At 34.3% G+C, this 16118-nt stretch overlaps 2 protein-coding genes across 2 annotated transcripts; both read right to left on the minus strand.

Annotated features, from left to right (window-relative positions):
- Positions 1–1065: 1065 nt before the first annotated feature.
- LOC111014911 (uncharacterized) lies at positions 1066–1966 on the minus strand. Its single transcript, XM_022289777.2, has one exon. The coding sequence runs from the start codon at positions 1939–1941 to the stop codon at positions 1186–1188; it is 756 nt and encodes a 251-aa protein (XP_022145469.2). The 5' UTR covers positions 1942–1966; the 3' UTR covers positions 1066–1185.
- A 12370-nt stretch (positions 1967–14336) lies between these two features.
- On the minus strand, positions 14337–15264 carry LOC148208785 (uncharacterized). Its single transcript, XM_088118975.1, has one exon. It carries the CDS (start codon positions 15231–15233, stop codon positions 14457–14459), a length of 777 nt encoding a protein of 258 aa, XP_087975101.1. The 5' UTR covers positions 15234–15264; the 3' UTR covers positions 14337–14456.
- Positions 15265–16118: the final 854 nt, after the last annotated feature.

The following is a 16118-nucleotide window of genomic DNA, read 5'->3' on the forward strand; positions in this document are numbered from 1 at the left end:
CCCCCGAGATTGAGCTTTCATAAATTGATATTGATCCCCGAAGCTTGTTCAAAAGACTTTAACAAGACATGAAGATTACGCAATTTGTCAGCAAATAAAAGATGGGAGATATGAATCCCGTAATAAGCTCGAATATGGAAGCCTTCGATGAGTCCTTTTGTTATACACAGCATCTAAAGTGTGACTTAGGTAGTTCATGGCAATAACAAAAAGGAAAAAATAAAAAAAAGGTGACAAAGGATCACCTTGACGAATCGCCCTATTAGCATCGATTTTACCACGCGGCTTGTCATTTAGGAGGATTGAGAAATTTGCTGAAGAAATGCACCCCCCCCCAATCCAAGTAATCCATTTTCTATTGAAGCCTTTGAAGGATAAAACTCAGCGAAGAGATTGCCAATCGAGCTTATCAAAGGTCCAACTTGAGAACTGGGTATGAGGGTTTTAAAGGCATGACTTGGCCAGCGAAGCTCTGGCTCCCTCTCTCTCCCTCTCGATTGCAACTCAAATCTCATAAATAACATTTATGAGTATTTAACATAACTTGCTTGGCACAGCAACCGATCAATGATTTGCGAAAACTCCATTAATTACATAAATAAAAAGATATTGTTTAGGGTTTAGAATGACAATTGTCTCAACTTCAAAAAATTATTAGAGGAGGTTGAAACAACTATTTATTTATTTACTTATTTTTATTCTTAGTACAAACAAAAGGTAGAAAAATAAAAGTAAATTAATAAAAATTATCTTCATGGAGAGGAAGATTGACAGTTAAATTTATGAATAGTACATTTCTCATTAAGGTGTTTGTTAAGGTGGTCGTGACTTCATTACACAGCTTCTCACCGTGAGTGTGAATTCTTTGGCTGTCTTCTGCTTCCATTTTTTCTTTATTTCATCTATTGCTGGCTATGTTTATGTAATTTATACATTAATAAATTTATTTGTATTGATTTTATGTTTTATTTTTATATCATTTTAGTTAAAATGTTATATGTTATTTTGCGAAACAAATTAATTTTAATTATAAGATGCGATGAATGAAAATCTATTGGATAACCATTTAGAAATATAACATCTTCATTAATTACCCAAATTCATTATTTTAGTTTGGTTGATACATAAGAGTAGAATATTGGATAATCATTTTCATGTTCCAAACGAGGGATAAGCAAAGCTTTCTCAATATCCACCGTCATATCCTCCTTCTTCACCACTGCCGCCATAGCCACCTCCCGATCCTCCGCCGCCTCCATATCCGCCTCCGTGCGCTCCTCCAGCACCGTACCCTCCTCCTCCACCTTTTCCGCCGCCGCTACCGCCTCCGTAGCCGCCTTTAGAACCACCATAACCACCACCAGATCCTCCTCCTCCTCCACTTCCATAACCAACACCATGCTCTCCCGGACCATATCCAGCACCCCCACCGCCTCCACTTCCGTATCCTCCACCTCCGCCGCTACCATAACCAGCCCCATGGTCTCCTCCGCCTCCATATCCACTTCCTCCACCACCACCGCTACCGTATCCTTTTCCACGCCCACCTGCATCTCCATATCCTCCGCCGCTTCCTCCACCGCCGCCACTCCCGTATCCAGCGCCTCCAAGGCCAGATCCCATCCCTCCTCCATATCCACCACCTCCACCACTCCCGTAACCAACTCCATGATCTCCTGCACCACCATATCCAGAACCACCTCCTCCGCCGCCACCGCTTCCATATCCAGAACCTCCCAGAGAAGAGCCAGCTCCGGCACCATATCCTCCACCAGAACCACCACCATATGCACCATCATGGTGGTCGCGATCATATCCTACTCTCCGATCATAAGGGTTATATGCATCAGGCTCATGGCCGAGAAGGGTTCTGGCAGCCGAAGCTAAGCCGAAACCCAACAGCAGAAGAAAAGAAAGGGAGAAAGCTTTAGAGATTGCCATGGCTGAAGGGATGCCTTAGAATGCATCTATTGATCTCCTTATATAGGAAATGGTGGAGGTCTTAAAGAAGAACAAACCACCGCTCAACCCAAAAACTTAAATGGATGGGTTCGATAAATTTAATTCATTTATTGGATATCTAATAAAAGGTTTCATTGGCTTGCTTTTCCACCGTGTGGTTAGTGGATATGACATGAAAATAAAGAGAAGTTGGATTTATCTAAGGCATGTGCATTAATTTGCCTTTTTGTGCTATTGTTTTAATTACCATTGGACTGCAAAGTTAGATTTTTGTGCCTGATTTGAAAGTATATCTTTAAAGCTTGCTAGGCTTTTTTTTTTTTTTTAAAAAATCAAACTATATTAAAGTTAAGTAAGTTTAAACCATTTGACATTAAAAATTAATTTGTAGTGAGTGGTCATTTTTGTATTGATTAAAATTTCAAAGTTTAAATAATATTTTGTTGTTTGTAATTGTGTTTTGGTTGCTGCAACTTTTGTTTAGTTTAATCACTGTACTTGCAAAATATCTGTTTGAAAATGAATGATCGGAGATGGAAGAAATACACTCTTTTGGTTCCACAACTAGAAAAGGGAAAGCCCTTTTTTCCTCTCAACTCCGTTTCTTTGATCTTTCTCATTGTAGTTCTTTATCGGTTAGAGAGACGTGAGACCAATCAGTATTTATATTCATGGAGTTTCATTTCAAAACCCATTGACAATGAGAGTAATAATACATATCCACCTTTAGACTAACAAGACAAAATTTGGAACTTTTTTCTCGTAAATATCTTCTGAGAAAGCCTCATGGAGCTTGATTTCTTCAACTTTTACGGCTCCTTCATCATCTCTTGGTCGTGACAACATTATTTGGAAGGCTTCAGGTGATGGAATTTTTACAATCAAATTGATGAAAAATCTACTTGCGGATCAGAATATCTCTTTTTGCATGACCTCTGCGCAAAGATATGGACTACTTTAATTAAAAAAAATGCAAAATTTTTCTTTGGTGTCTTGTTCACAAAGACGTAAATACTCATGATAGATTGCAAGGCAGGTATCCGTCTATGTGTTTAAGCCTGATCTATTGTTCTTTGCGATCAATATAACAAGTCTTTAGAACACCTATTTCTCCACTTTTCCTTACTCTGCATCTTTAAGGGAGGGTTTGCTTGGTTTCTTCAATATCTCCCTGTCGTTTCCTGCTAGAGTTGAAGATTTTATTTCGGAAATTTATCAACATATCTCTTTCCAATAGTAGAAATGTGCATGGTGCAATGGTTACAACTCTATTCTTTGGTTCATTTAGTTGGAGAGATACATCTATCTCCTCTCATAAGATATACAACAATCATATAGTCTTTCAAAATGGACCTTTCTTTTTTAATTATGACATTTTTACCGTTTCTCTTAATTGAAGTGAGTATGGTTCTCCTACTTTTTTGAATGAATAGTATGTTTTATTTATTATTATTTTTTAATACTAGAAAAGTACAATATAAGAGTTCAGATCATTTCAAATGGTCTCTGACTCATGCTTTGGTTGTTATATGATCTTTGCTACTAAAATTATTAACATTCAATTAAAAAAATTATTTTCTAATCTTTATACGATTTGTATCTTTTTAATCCTTCAAATTTTAGAAAACTAGAAAGCTTCAATTATATCTTGGAGTGAGATTATATTGGTTGGATTCCTTGTTATTAATATTCCTAACTAAACATATTACATATGAAATAATTATTTGGCAAATATTGGCTAATTTGACATGGTATGGCAATAAATAATAGACAACTAGACAAATAAAGTAACTTGTGCAACATATTCCTCAAATCATTTTCAGATCATTTTGTTTTGTCGTGGCATTATCATTTATCTATCACCTTAATTATACCAAATTAATTCAAGTTGATTAATTCCCTTGACAAACATTCTTCTCTTTAATCATTGATTTTCATGATATAATTTATGATAATGGGAGAAAACCCACTAAGTAGATAGTAGGATAGAGTATTGGATTTTTTTTTTTCCTTTTTGTAATGCAGCCTCCATTAATATAATATAATAAGTAGAGATGATATGACTTTACATTAATATAATATAATTTTATAAAGAATTTATGTTTGTTCCCCTAATTCCTCATTTGAGGGAGAAACATTAAATAACTTCCCATTTTCTATATAATGGTGCAAAAATGATCGCATTTTAAAGATAAGTCCCATTGTGGTTAAGCTATGAGTGACAATTTTAAACAACTTTCAACTTGGTTATATATTATAATTATTTAAAAACAAGAAGGACATGCTGATTCATAAGGCATACATAATGTGTCCCAATAATAATTCTAGATTGTTTTTGGTTAATGAAATGAATTAAGAAGATTGTGTTTGAAAAGTCCACAAAAGTGCACTAAGTGGGTTGGGTGATCTTATCATTCTAGAAAGAGAATAAAGGAATTTTTTTAATTTATTAATAGTTTAAGATGATATTAGAATAAGAAGTTATGACTTAAATTTCTAAATATCTCTACAATTTGTTGATCTCTTGTTTGATATGTACGAAGAATTGAGCCAATATTCTGAGAATGTAAAAATATTATTTCTTAAAAAAACAAAGAAGGCTCAAGCCCCTGCTTTATACAACTGTGCACAAAAGAAATATGAAGAAAAAGAGAGAGAAAAAAGTTGTTCCCGAGAGCCATTAATGAAAGGATTTCCTGGGAATTAATTTTAATGACTAACGGCTATAAAGACAAACTTTTCTTATGGGAAGATGAAAGGACAGTAAAATGGGCCTTTACTGATTTGCATAGAAGGTTGAGATATTTTGCTAGAAATAGATGAAGATTACCGTTGGTGGATCTTTAAAGGCTTGGTCAAACGCCACTAAGATTTGATCTTGATTTTGTTATTCGTGCTTTATGTCTTCAACTTGGTCTTGAGCTTTAATATCCTCCCTCAAACTTAAATGAGTTAAGCAAATGCCAAGTTTGCCCCGCAATTCTTTGGAGATCGACTTTTCTAGTGGTTTGGTGAAGATGTCAGCCAATTGGAGATGTGAGGGAACATAACGTGTGATTAGGAGCCTAAAGAAATTTTTTCCCGCACAAAGTGATAGTCCATCTCAATGTGTTTCGTTCTAGCATGGAAGACCGGATTAATAGACATGTACAAGGCACCATGTTATCACAAAATAGTTGAGGTGGCTTGAGGATTTGGACTCCAACATCTTTTAGAAGAAATGTTATCCAGGTCAACTCAGTTGCAGTTGTAGCCATTGCTCGATATTCAGCTTCAGAACTGGATTGGGCTACTGTTGACTGCTTCTTTGAGGCCCAAGAAATGCAATTTGATCCTAGAAAGACACAAAATCCAGTGGTGCTTCTTCAAGTATCTGGACACCCTCCCCAATCTGCATCGCAAAAGGCATATAAGTTAATAGAACTATTTTTGTAAAAAGAGATACCATATTCTGATGTTCCATTCAAATATTTAAGGATTCGCTTCACAGCTTTCATGTCTCTCATCTTTGGTTGTTTGAAGTTGTTGACACACTTTATTCACAGCATAAGTGATGTCAGGTCTGGTGAGAGTAAGGTATTGCAGAGAGCCCACTATACTTCTATACTCAGTTGCATCCACTAAATCGTTGTCATTTGGAGATATAGAAGAAGTGGCCATCGGTGTACTGTATTGAGAGGCCTCTAGCATATTAGTTTTGTCGAGGATATCTCTAGTGTATTTTCCTTGGCTCAGCATAAGTCCTGTGACAGTTTTGTGAACTTCAATTCCTAAGAAGTAGTGAAGATTGCCTAAGTCTTTTTAAGGCAAATTCCGAGCTCAGTCTTACAACAAGTTTTTCCATGTATGGAATACTATTTCCTGTAAGGATGATATCATCAACATAAACAAGCATGAGTACAAGAACGGAATCATGTTTTAGTATAAATAAAGAGGGGTCAGATCTAGAACAAGTAAAGCCAGCATGTAAGAGAAAAGTAGAAAGTCTTTCAAACCATGCTCTAGGGGCTTGTTTCAACCCGTATAGAGATTTGTTGAGTTTGCACACATGGTTTGGTAGTTGAGGATGAACAAATCCTGGAGGTTGGACCATGAACACATTTTCCTTAAGTTCGCCATGAAGGAAGGCGTTCTTGACGTCTAGTTGCTTGAGAGTCCATCCAAAAGTTACTGCTAAAGCAAGAGTCAAGCGAATTGTTGTAGGTTTAACTATCGAGCTGAAGGTCTCATTGTAATCTAACCCTTCTACTTGTGAGTAGCCTTGAGCTACCAAACGAGCTTTAAATCTTTCAATGGAGCCATATCTTCCCTCTTAGTCTTGTATATCCATTTTGATCCCACAATGTTAATATTTGGAGGTCTTGAAACAAGATCCCAAGTATGATTTTCATTGAGAGCTTTCATTTATTCCTCCATGGCACTTTTCCAATGAGGTATCTTCAATGCTACTTTGTAACTCTTTGGTTCATCTTTCTGACTTATGGAGATTAGATTGGTGGTGCTTGTTGGTTTGTACTAATTTCTGCACTTCGTGATGGAGTTGAGGATCCAATTGTGGATTGTAATGCAATTTACTTCTTGTGATCATGGGATGGTTTGATTTAGTATTGTGCTCTGTTGAAGTTTCTGCATGAGGAATTTGTAAGTCAATAAAAACAATTTACTACTTATATCTGGCAATGAAGATACCTGAATAGGAGATAACAATGGAAGGTTTGGAATTGAGTGATTTGAGAGTTCTGTTAGAGTGTTATGCACATTGGTCTTCAAATTGTGATCAACAGACACATCATCTCCTTCCTCAAGTTGATTCTCTTGTGGCAAATTACCAATTGGAATGTGATTCTCAGAGGCAATATCTTCTTTTTAAAATTGATTTTGTTGCTGTAGATTTGTGGTTGTTGGACTATGCCAATATTGAAGGTTTCTCCTTCCTCAATTTGAGTTTCCTGCTGTGGATTAAAGGTTGAATTGCTATTTTCTTCCAACACAATTTTTGATAAAATATTTGTTCTACGATCAGCACCATCTGATGTGAGGGCTTTTGTATCCTCTTTAACAGCACCTTTAGTCCATTCTTCTAGATCTGAAAATGAGAGACTACAAGAGGTTTGATTTCCTCTTGCTTCGTGAGAGTAGATTGATCAAAGGGAAAAATACTTTCATCAAAAACTACATGTCTAGATATATAAATTTTGTTACTTTTTTTATCCAAACACCTATATCCTTTATGAACAGGACTATAGCCTAAAAATACACAAGGATATGTTCTTTTAGCAAACTTATTTTTGTTATAAGGTCTCAAACATGGAAAACATTGACAACCAAAAATCTTCAAATTATCGTAGTTAGGTTCCTTTTGAAAGAGTTTTGAGAGAAAGGAGAGTTCATGTTTAAAACTTTAGAAGGCATCCTATTGATAAGAAAAACGGCAGTAAGGAAGGCATCTACCCAATATTTTTGCGGGACTTCAGATTGAAAAAGTAATGTTAAGGCAGTTTCCACAATATGTCTATGTTTTCTCTCCACAACTCCATTTTGTTGGGGTGTGTGAGGACATGAAAATTGGTGTTGAATGCCATGATTTTCTAAATGATGCTTGAGAGCTAAAGAAGTAAATTCTCCTCCTCCATCACTTTGAAAAACCTTTATTTTCTTATCAAACAAGTTCTCAACCATTATGTGAAATTTGAGAAACCATTGGAGAAAATCAGATTTATGTTTTAGAGGGTAAAGCCAAGTGAACCTAGAGAAATCATCTACAAAGCTCACATAGTATCTAAAATTCTGACAAGAAGGTAAGGGAGTCGGCCCCCAAAGGTCACAATGTATCTTTTGAAGAGGAAAATGACTCATATCATTATTAAGTTGAAAGGGTTAACTTACAACTTTTGCTCATTTGACACACACTACAAATAATTTCCTCTTTTTTCCAACTAGACACATTTAATAAATGAGAGTCACATAAGCTTTTGAGAGCTTTATCATTCAAATGTCCCAACCGTCTATGCCATATTGAATAGGGAGCTTTAGAAATAGCAGTGTAGGCTTGCATAACTTTCTGTTTTTGCTCTTCCAAAGCATATAAGCCTGCTGTTTTATGCCCTTTTCCCAAGATCTTCCCCTGCTTATTCTTAATAATAAAGTTATCAGCATCAAAAGTAATAGAACAATTATTATCTTGAGTTAATTTGCTTATAGATAAAAGATTCTTTTTCATATTTGGAACTACTAAAACATTCTTAAGAATTAATTTGTTTGAATCAGAGGAAGCATCATGAGTGCCTATATGTGTAATATTTAAACCTTCTCCATTTCCTACATACATTTTATCATTACCTTTATAAGACTTAAGAAGAGAGAGCTTACCAGGGTCATTTACCACATGAGCGGCTGCACCTGAATCAGCATATATATTGGGGTCGATTGTCTCATTTAGGGTTAGAGCTGCCAATGCTTGAGGAATATATTCTGCTTGGTAGGAATGATCGAACCGATTCCAACATTCTATGGCTGAATGATTCATTTTTCCACATATCTGACATATAACTCTTTTATTTGGTTTATCGTGATCTCGAGGTGCAAGGGTAGTATTGACTCCTTTTTGTGGAGATGGATTGCTGGGATGTTGTTGAAATCCTCTTGCTTGGTGAAAGCCCCTTCCACGTGAGGTAAAGTTTCTACCTCTTCCCCTTGATCTCCCTCTTACACTATAAAATGCTTGATTATAGTTTGGTTGAGAGAGTTGTTCCTCCTCTGCTTCAAGATTTAGTTGTTGTTCACGAGTTCTTAAAGCGAAATAAATTGATGGTAGGAGGGATAAGGGGGTTTTGACAGCATTGTTGTCCTAAAATCTTTATATTTCATACCCAAACCTCTTGCCAAATGAAAGACTTTTGTGGTGTCATCAACTGGTCTCTTCATTGCAGCTAGTTTATCACACACTACCTTGAACTTTTTTATGTAGTCATCTATCAGTTGAGTCCCTTTCTTCATGCTTACAAGCATCTCATTAAGATGTATTTCATTTTCTTTTGTGAGGGTCAGGAGTTGTTCTTCAAGAGAACTCCATACCTGTTGAGCATAATCAATACCTTCAATCATCACTAATACCTCCTCTGTGATTGTTCCCAGCAACCATGATGTGAGAAGACCATCATTGTTTTGCCATGAGATGTATTGGGGACTGGGAATTTTGTTGCCATCCTCATCTTCAATCTCGTTTTCTGGAGGCTTATTGTCATGAAGGTGATGCTCAATTCCTAAGTTTCTTATGAGAGGGAGAGTTTGAGACTTCCACAATAGGTAGTTGGAGTGATTTAGCTTGATAGACACCAAGCTTGAACATTGGTGAAAAGTCTGTATTGACAGAGAGTTTTCTGGTTTAGCCATAGCAGAAATTTGACTTACTTCTTTTGTGCAACAAGCTCTGATACCATATAAAGAATTGAGCCAATATTCTGAGAATGTAAAAATATTATTTCTTAAAAAAACAAAGAAGGCTCAAGCCTCTAGAGAGAAGAAAGTTGTTCCCGAGAGCCATTAATGAAAGGATTTCCTGGGAATTAAATTTAATAACTAACGGCGGCCTTTACTGATTTGCATAGAAGGTTGAGATATTTTACTAGAAATAGATGAAGATCACCGTTGGTGGATCTTTAATGGCTTGGTCAAATCCCACTAAGATTTGATCTTGATTTTGTTATTAGTGCTTTATGTCTTCAACTTGGTCTTGAGCTTTAATAATATGTATTCGTACACTAAAATTTGTTTAGATTAAATTAATATTTGAGCTTAATATAAAGGTTCTGAGGGGAATGTTATATAAAATATATATATATATATGACTTCAAGAGAATTTAAAGAAGCCTTATTAAATATTCATCATAATCTTTGAATGAGAACAAATCATATTAATTTGATATCAATAACATTTATGAGTATTTAACATAATTTGGTTTGGCGTACTAACCCATCAGATAATTTGTGGAAGTTAATGACAACTCTCTCAACTTATTTGGAAAAATTATTGGAGGAGAGGTTGAAATAATTTTTTTTTCGAGTACAAAAAAGATAGAAAAATAAAAGTAAATTAATAAAATTTCTCTTTTATGAAAAGGAAGATCGATAGTTAAAGCTCAAAAAGCCTGAGGGATGTTCTCAAGCCAAATTCTACGCGAAGTGATTTCTCCTGTTAAAGTGTTCGCGACTTTATTACAGCTTTTCATGGTTAACGTGAATTCTTCGACTGCCTTTTACTTCCATTTTTCACTTTGTTTCATCGATTAATTTTAAAATACTTTATTTATCAGTTAGGTTTCATTGTCAAAAATACTTTATATTTGGCAAACTAGTTTCTAACGCCTCTTTAGCTAAGCATGCCTTCGTCAATATTTATGTAATTTATACCTTTATTTTATACTAATTAAATAAAATAAACAAGAAATTGATTACCAAACATATTCCTGTTTCTAATTTTTTAAAAAATAGAAACAAGAAACAGGAAACAGAAAATAAGAAACGAGAAACAAGAAAGGCGATCATTACCAAACGAGCCATAAATTGTATAATTAAGACAATTAATGTACTCATCGTCTAATAAACAACTTTATGCTATTAACTATATTTATACATTAGATTTACATGTAAAATAAATTGCAACTTTTCCAACCAACATAATGCGATGATACGATAAATAAATTTAATCCAAGATAGCATAAATTATATAATTGTCTTTTTGGAAAACTATTAAAGTTGAAAATGAAATTTATATTAAGTTAATATGAATTAATTTGTTCTACAAAATAACGTATAAAAAATTAAATTAATTCAAATAAATCTATTATATTAAATGAATTTATAAATTATATAAATATTTTTAAGGCCATTTTTTGAACATTATACAAATTTAACATATTTCCAAAAATAAATCCTGCAAGACAGACGTCGCTATCCAAATATTACCAGATATATCTTTATCAATTTTCCTACGAAACAAACACATGGTTATCTGAATATGTCGGAAATCTAAAATTCCGAGCATCTGAAATTCTGGGCATCTATAAATGTCGGACATTTACATTCCTGAAAAATAAACGGCCCCTCAAAGGAAAGATTTTAGATGAAAGATTACTTTGATGACGATCGAAGACCAATAGGTATGGAGACTGGTAGGTTCCCTACTCAAAGTTGAACAGTCCACAAGAAAGTTGATCAAATATAGCTTCAATGTTCCGGGCTTGCAACCTAGATCGAGAATTGTAAAATTGATGAACCCTTAGTATCACATTAAAACACTCAAATCCATTATGTGCAAACTGATTTTCTGTTCACAAGATTAAATCCCTAATCTCCAACGAAGCTAAAAGACTATACTACCTCCAACCTCCAATTAAAGTGACATAGTTAAATTTAAAAATAAACACCTAAAATTAATAACTCAATGCCACATCATTGACTAAAAGTATAATTAAAAGCCTAAAATAAGAGGAAAAAATTTGTAATTTTAAAATAATAAAATTTATTAATACAAAGTGTCTTCATCGTCTTCTCGCCTCTTCGTTTGGCACCATGAGTAAAGTTTTTTCCATCTTTACCCTCTTGATGTCCATTAGTGGAGCTCACTACTGTTTGGATGTGAGAATCGAACGCCAACATTTTTTGGCCCTTGAACGAGCGATTGGTCCTAGTGGCACGGCTAAAGAATCTTGGTTCATATCAATGGATGTCCAATTTTAAAATGATAAGTTAACCCAAATGATATACATCTGTAACATTCTGTAATATATCTTACTGCTGATATATATATATATATATATATATATATATATGATATACAACTGATATGAGTGTTTGATATACTTGCAATACGTGTGTGGTAAACTACTGATAAGCCTTGATTAAAGGCTAAAAATTATAGGTTATCATATTTAAGTTGAGGGTTATTTAGGATGGAAAGTGTATGATGATACATATGACTTAGCGAAAATATGCATATTTTGTGATTAACGACTCGAGCATTTAGTTATAGGTAAATCAAAGTTAATTGGTGTAAATATGGTTGATTTGTAGAAAAAATTGAAAATTGATGATCAGAATGCGTCAGCCACATTTGTTGCCCAAATTATCAAATTGTGCATACCAACTTTTGACCAATTAATTGGTCCAAGATTTGGATGATTGAGCTTCCAACTATCACTTCTACATCGTTTCCATACTTTTGTTCTTCCTTCCACTTTGTTATCAAACTTCAGTTTTTGAGTTTTTGTTCTAGCGTTTAAGTTTTGTTCTTCAATTACTTTTTTTACAATTATATTCTTTGTTTAATTTATTGCAATTCTATTTGTTCTATTTTTGTACTTTCTTTCAAACTTCAATGAAAATCCATTATTTTATTATCTTCACTTGTTATTTCATTTCTTTTACTTCAATGAGTAGCTAAATTATTTCTTCAACTCTCCTACGAGTGTTTTAGTTCTTATCATTATAAATTACATCTATCAGTGAGCACGGCGTATTACGTTCTTTTTACTTATCTTGATTAACGATATAATTCATCCAGTTGATTTTCTTGCTGGCCACTTGTTAAATCATATTAGTTTGAATTTAATTCTGAAAAGGTTAGAGTCTCTCCTACCCGTTAAACGTAAGTTGGAGTTTGATTTATTTAGGATTCTAGGGTTTCATAGACATATGTAAATGCTAGCCTAAGCTTCTACACAAACCAAAAGCGGTATGGAAAAGGAGTTGAACCAGTTTGAATAAATTGAGTATAATTACGGGCACATTTGATAGGTGTAATTCATTTTTTTAGAACTAAACCGTAGTAATGGTTGGCTTTTTCAAAATCTATTTTCCCTTGTATGTCACCAATTTTTATCCCAAACCTGATTGCTCATTCAAGCGGTTTACAAATTCATTACAAAAGAAAACTAGTCCCTGTGGAGATAAACTTGGACTATTTCCATATTATTACTTGTGAACACTGTCTACTTGCACTTACCCTCGAGCTATTAAGCAGAGGCGCAACAACTACTCATGATATGAGTGTTTGATATACTTGAATGTATGTGAGATATTTGATATACTACTGTTATGAGTGTCTATGCAATATGTATGTGATTTACATTTAATCTACTATTGATATGAGTGTCTGATATACTACTAATATAAGTATCTGATATACTACTAATATAAGTGAAATTTTTGCTATATTTGAAAATTTGATGTCAAACATTGGGAACTACTCGGGGAAGAGTTAGGACAGGTGATATGTTTTGAAATACATGAGAGAATTTTGCTACCCACTGCAATTTCCCTATTTTTACTTTTTTCTTTTTGTTCTAACAGTTTGCTCTCATTTCTCTCTCTAAAAATTTAATATTTTCCCGAACTTTTATTTATCTAAAATTTCGTCTTTTAGAACTTTTCTTTCTATTCTAATCTATTTTTCCTCTGAAAAATTATATCTTTTTTTTCTTCGTTCAATTTTCTTTCGCTATAACTTTTATTTCTCTTTGTATTTATTTATTTTCTCTAAAAATTATAATTCGAATATTGTTTTTATCTCTAAATTTTGTATGCACTATAATTTTTTATTCTCTTCCTTATTTATTTATTTTTCTTTAACATATATTTTCCTCTCAACTTTACTTTCTCTCTCTAAATTTTTTCTCTTTTTCTCTTTAATTTTACTTTCACTAATTTTTTCCTCTGAATCTTTTTCTTTAGCTCTCTACAATTTCTCATTCAAAAAATTTATTTTCATCTCTCTAAACTTATATTTTCTTGTCTCTAAATTAGGGATGATAAAAGTTCTCGCAGGGTCGGGTCCCAGCTCCAAAAATAGGAAATGCATGTCCCGACCTGTCATCCATTCCATTTTTTAAATAATGAATATATATTTTATGGACATATTTACTAAATTGTGAATATATTGTTAACTATTCTTTAAACTAATTATCTATACTAGTAAATAACAATTCTAAAAATAATTAATATATATTTATTACATTTTTTTCTTATTTTTAAAATTTTTAAAATAATTAAAATTAATTACAAAACCGATATTTTTTCCCGTGAATATCTCCATCCCCAAATAAGGATTCTTTAACCTAGATATTGATTTCTAGACCGAAGAACGAGGTGGAGACGAAGGACTAAAAATTCTTACGAACACGAGAAGGGAGGAGGGCATCCTCACTTCCGCCCCATATCATTTTTATCTCTACCTTACAAATTTTCTCTCTCTAATATATATTTTAAATTTTCTAACTTAAAAAAGATTAAAAATAGTTATTTGGGTTAAAAAAACAAAAAACCGTTATTAAATATTTTTTATTTTTCAAAAACATAAAACTAAAAACAAAAAAGCAAAAACAGAAATTGTTATCCACCTTCATTACTCAAATTCATTATTTTATTTTCATTGATACATAGATTACAATATTGGATAATAATCATTTTCCTGTTACAAACGGATAAGCTGAGCTTTATCAATATCCACCATCGTATCCTCTTTCTTCGCCGCCGCCGCCGCCACCTCCCGATCCTCCGCCACCTCCATAGCCGCCTCCGTGCGCTCCTCCAGCACCGTATCCTCCTCCCCCACCTTTCCCGCCGCCGCTACCACCTCCGTAGCCGCCTTTGGAACCACCATAACCACCACCAGACCCTCCTCCTCCTCCACTTCCATAACCAGCACCATGCTCTCCCGGACCATATCCGGCACCACCACCGCCTCCACTTCCATATCCTCCACCTCCGCCGCTACCATAACCAGCCCCATAGTCTCCTCCGCCTCCATATCCACTTCCTCCGCCACCACCGCTACCGTATCCTTTTCCACGCCCACCTGCATCTCCATATCCTCCGCCGCTCCCTCCACCGCCACCGCTCCCGTATCCTGCGCCTCCAAGGCCAGAGCCCATCCCTCCTCCATATCTACCACCTCCACCACTCCCGTAACCAACTCCATGATCTCCTGCACCACCATATCCAGAACCACCTCCTCCGCCGCCACCACTTCCATATCCAGAACCTCCCAGAGAAGAGCCAGCTCCGGCACCATATCCTCCACCAGAACCACCACCATATGCACCATAAGGTCCACCATGGCGGTCGCGATCATGTTCTACACTCCAATAAGGAGATTTAATGTTATCAGGATCATGGTCGAGAAGGGTCCTGGCAGCCGAAGCTAAGCCGAAACCCAGCAGCAAGGGAGAAAGGTTTAGAAATTGCCATGGCTGAGGGGATGCCTTACAATGCATCCATTGATCTCCTTATATAGGAAATGGTGGAGGGTTTCATTGCCTTGCTTTTCCACTGCATGCTTAGTGGTTATAACATAGAAAAAAAAAAAAGAAAAAAAGAAAGAAAGAGAAGTTGGATATATCTCTCCTATGTGGTTAGAGAGGAATGTGCATTAATTTGCCTTTTTGCTGTTTTTTAATTACCATTGGACTGAAAATTTAGACTTTGTGCCTTGATTCTAAAATCAAACTATTTAGTTAGGTAAGTTTTAACCATTTTACATTAAAAATTAATTTTTAGTGAGTGGTCCTTTTTTTATCGAATAAAATTTCAAAGTTTACATAATATTTTTGGCGTTTGTACGTGTTTTTGTTATTTTTGTTGTAATATCAACTTTTGTTTATTTTTATTCTTGAACTTTTATAAGAAACATGTATCAATTTCCATTGAGTTAAGTTGATGTTAGTGTCGCATGCCTTGATTGTTATATCTACTTTACTACTAAAATTATTAATATAAAATTATTTTACAATTTTTACGTGATTTGTCCCTATTTAATCCTTTAAATTTTAGAAAGGTTCATCTATATCTTGAAGTGAGATTCCATTGATTGTATTCGTCCTTATTAATATCCCTAACTCAATGAATAAAAATGAAATAATTATTTGACAAAAATCAGCTAATTTGGCATGATGGACAATAGACAATTAGACAAAATAAAGTTGTCGTGGTATTTTTTTTTATCACTAATCTTATCTTGTACCAAATCAATTCAAGTTATTAATTCTCTTGACAAACACTTTTTTTTGTTTTTTTGTTTTTTGAAGAGATACCACAACAGATCATTTCATTAGAAAGTGGTATGTGAGGAACATAAGAAAAATTATCTATATAAAGACTCT

This window comes from Momordica charantia (genome assembly GCF_013281855.1).
Source record: "Momordica charantia cultivar OHB3-1 chromosome 10 unlocalized genomic scaffold, Mcharantia_2.0 BLBB01000010.1, whole genome shotgun sequence".
Classification (NCBI taxonomy): Eukaryota; Viridiplantae; Streptophyta; class Magnoliopsida; order Cucurbitales; family Cucurbitaceae; genus Momordica; species Momordica charantia.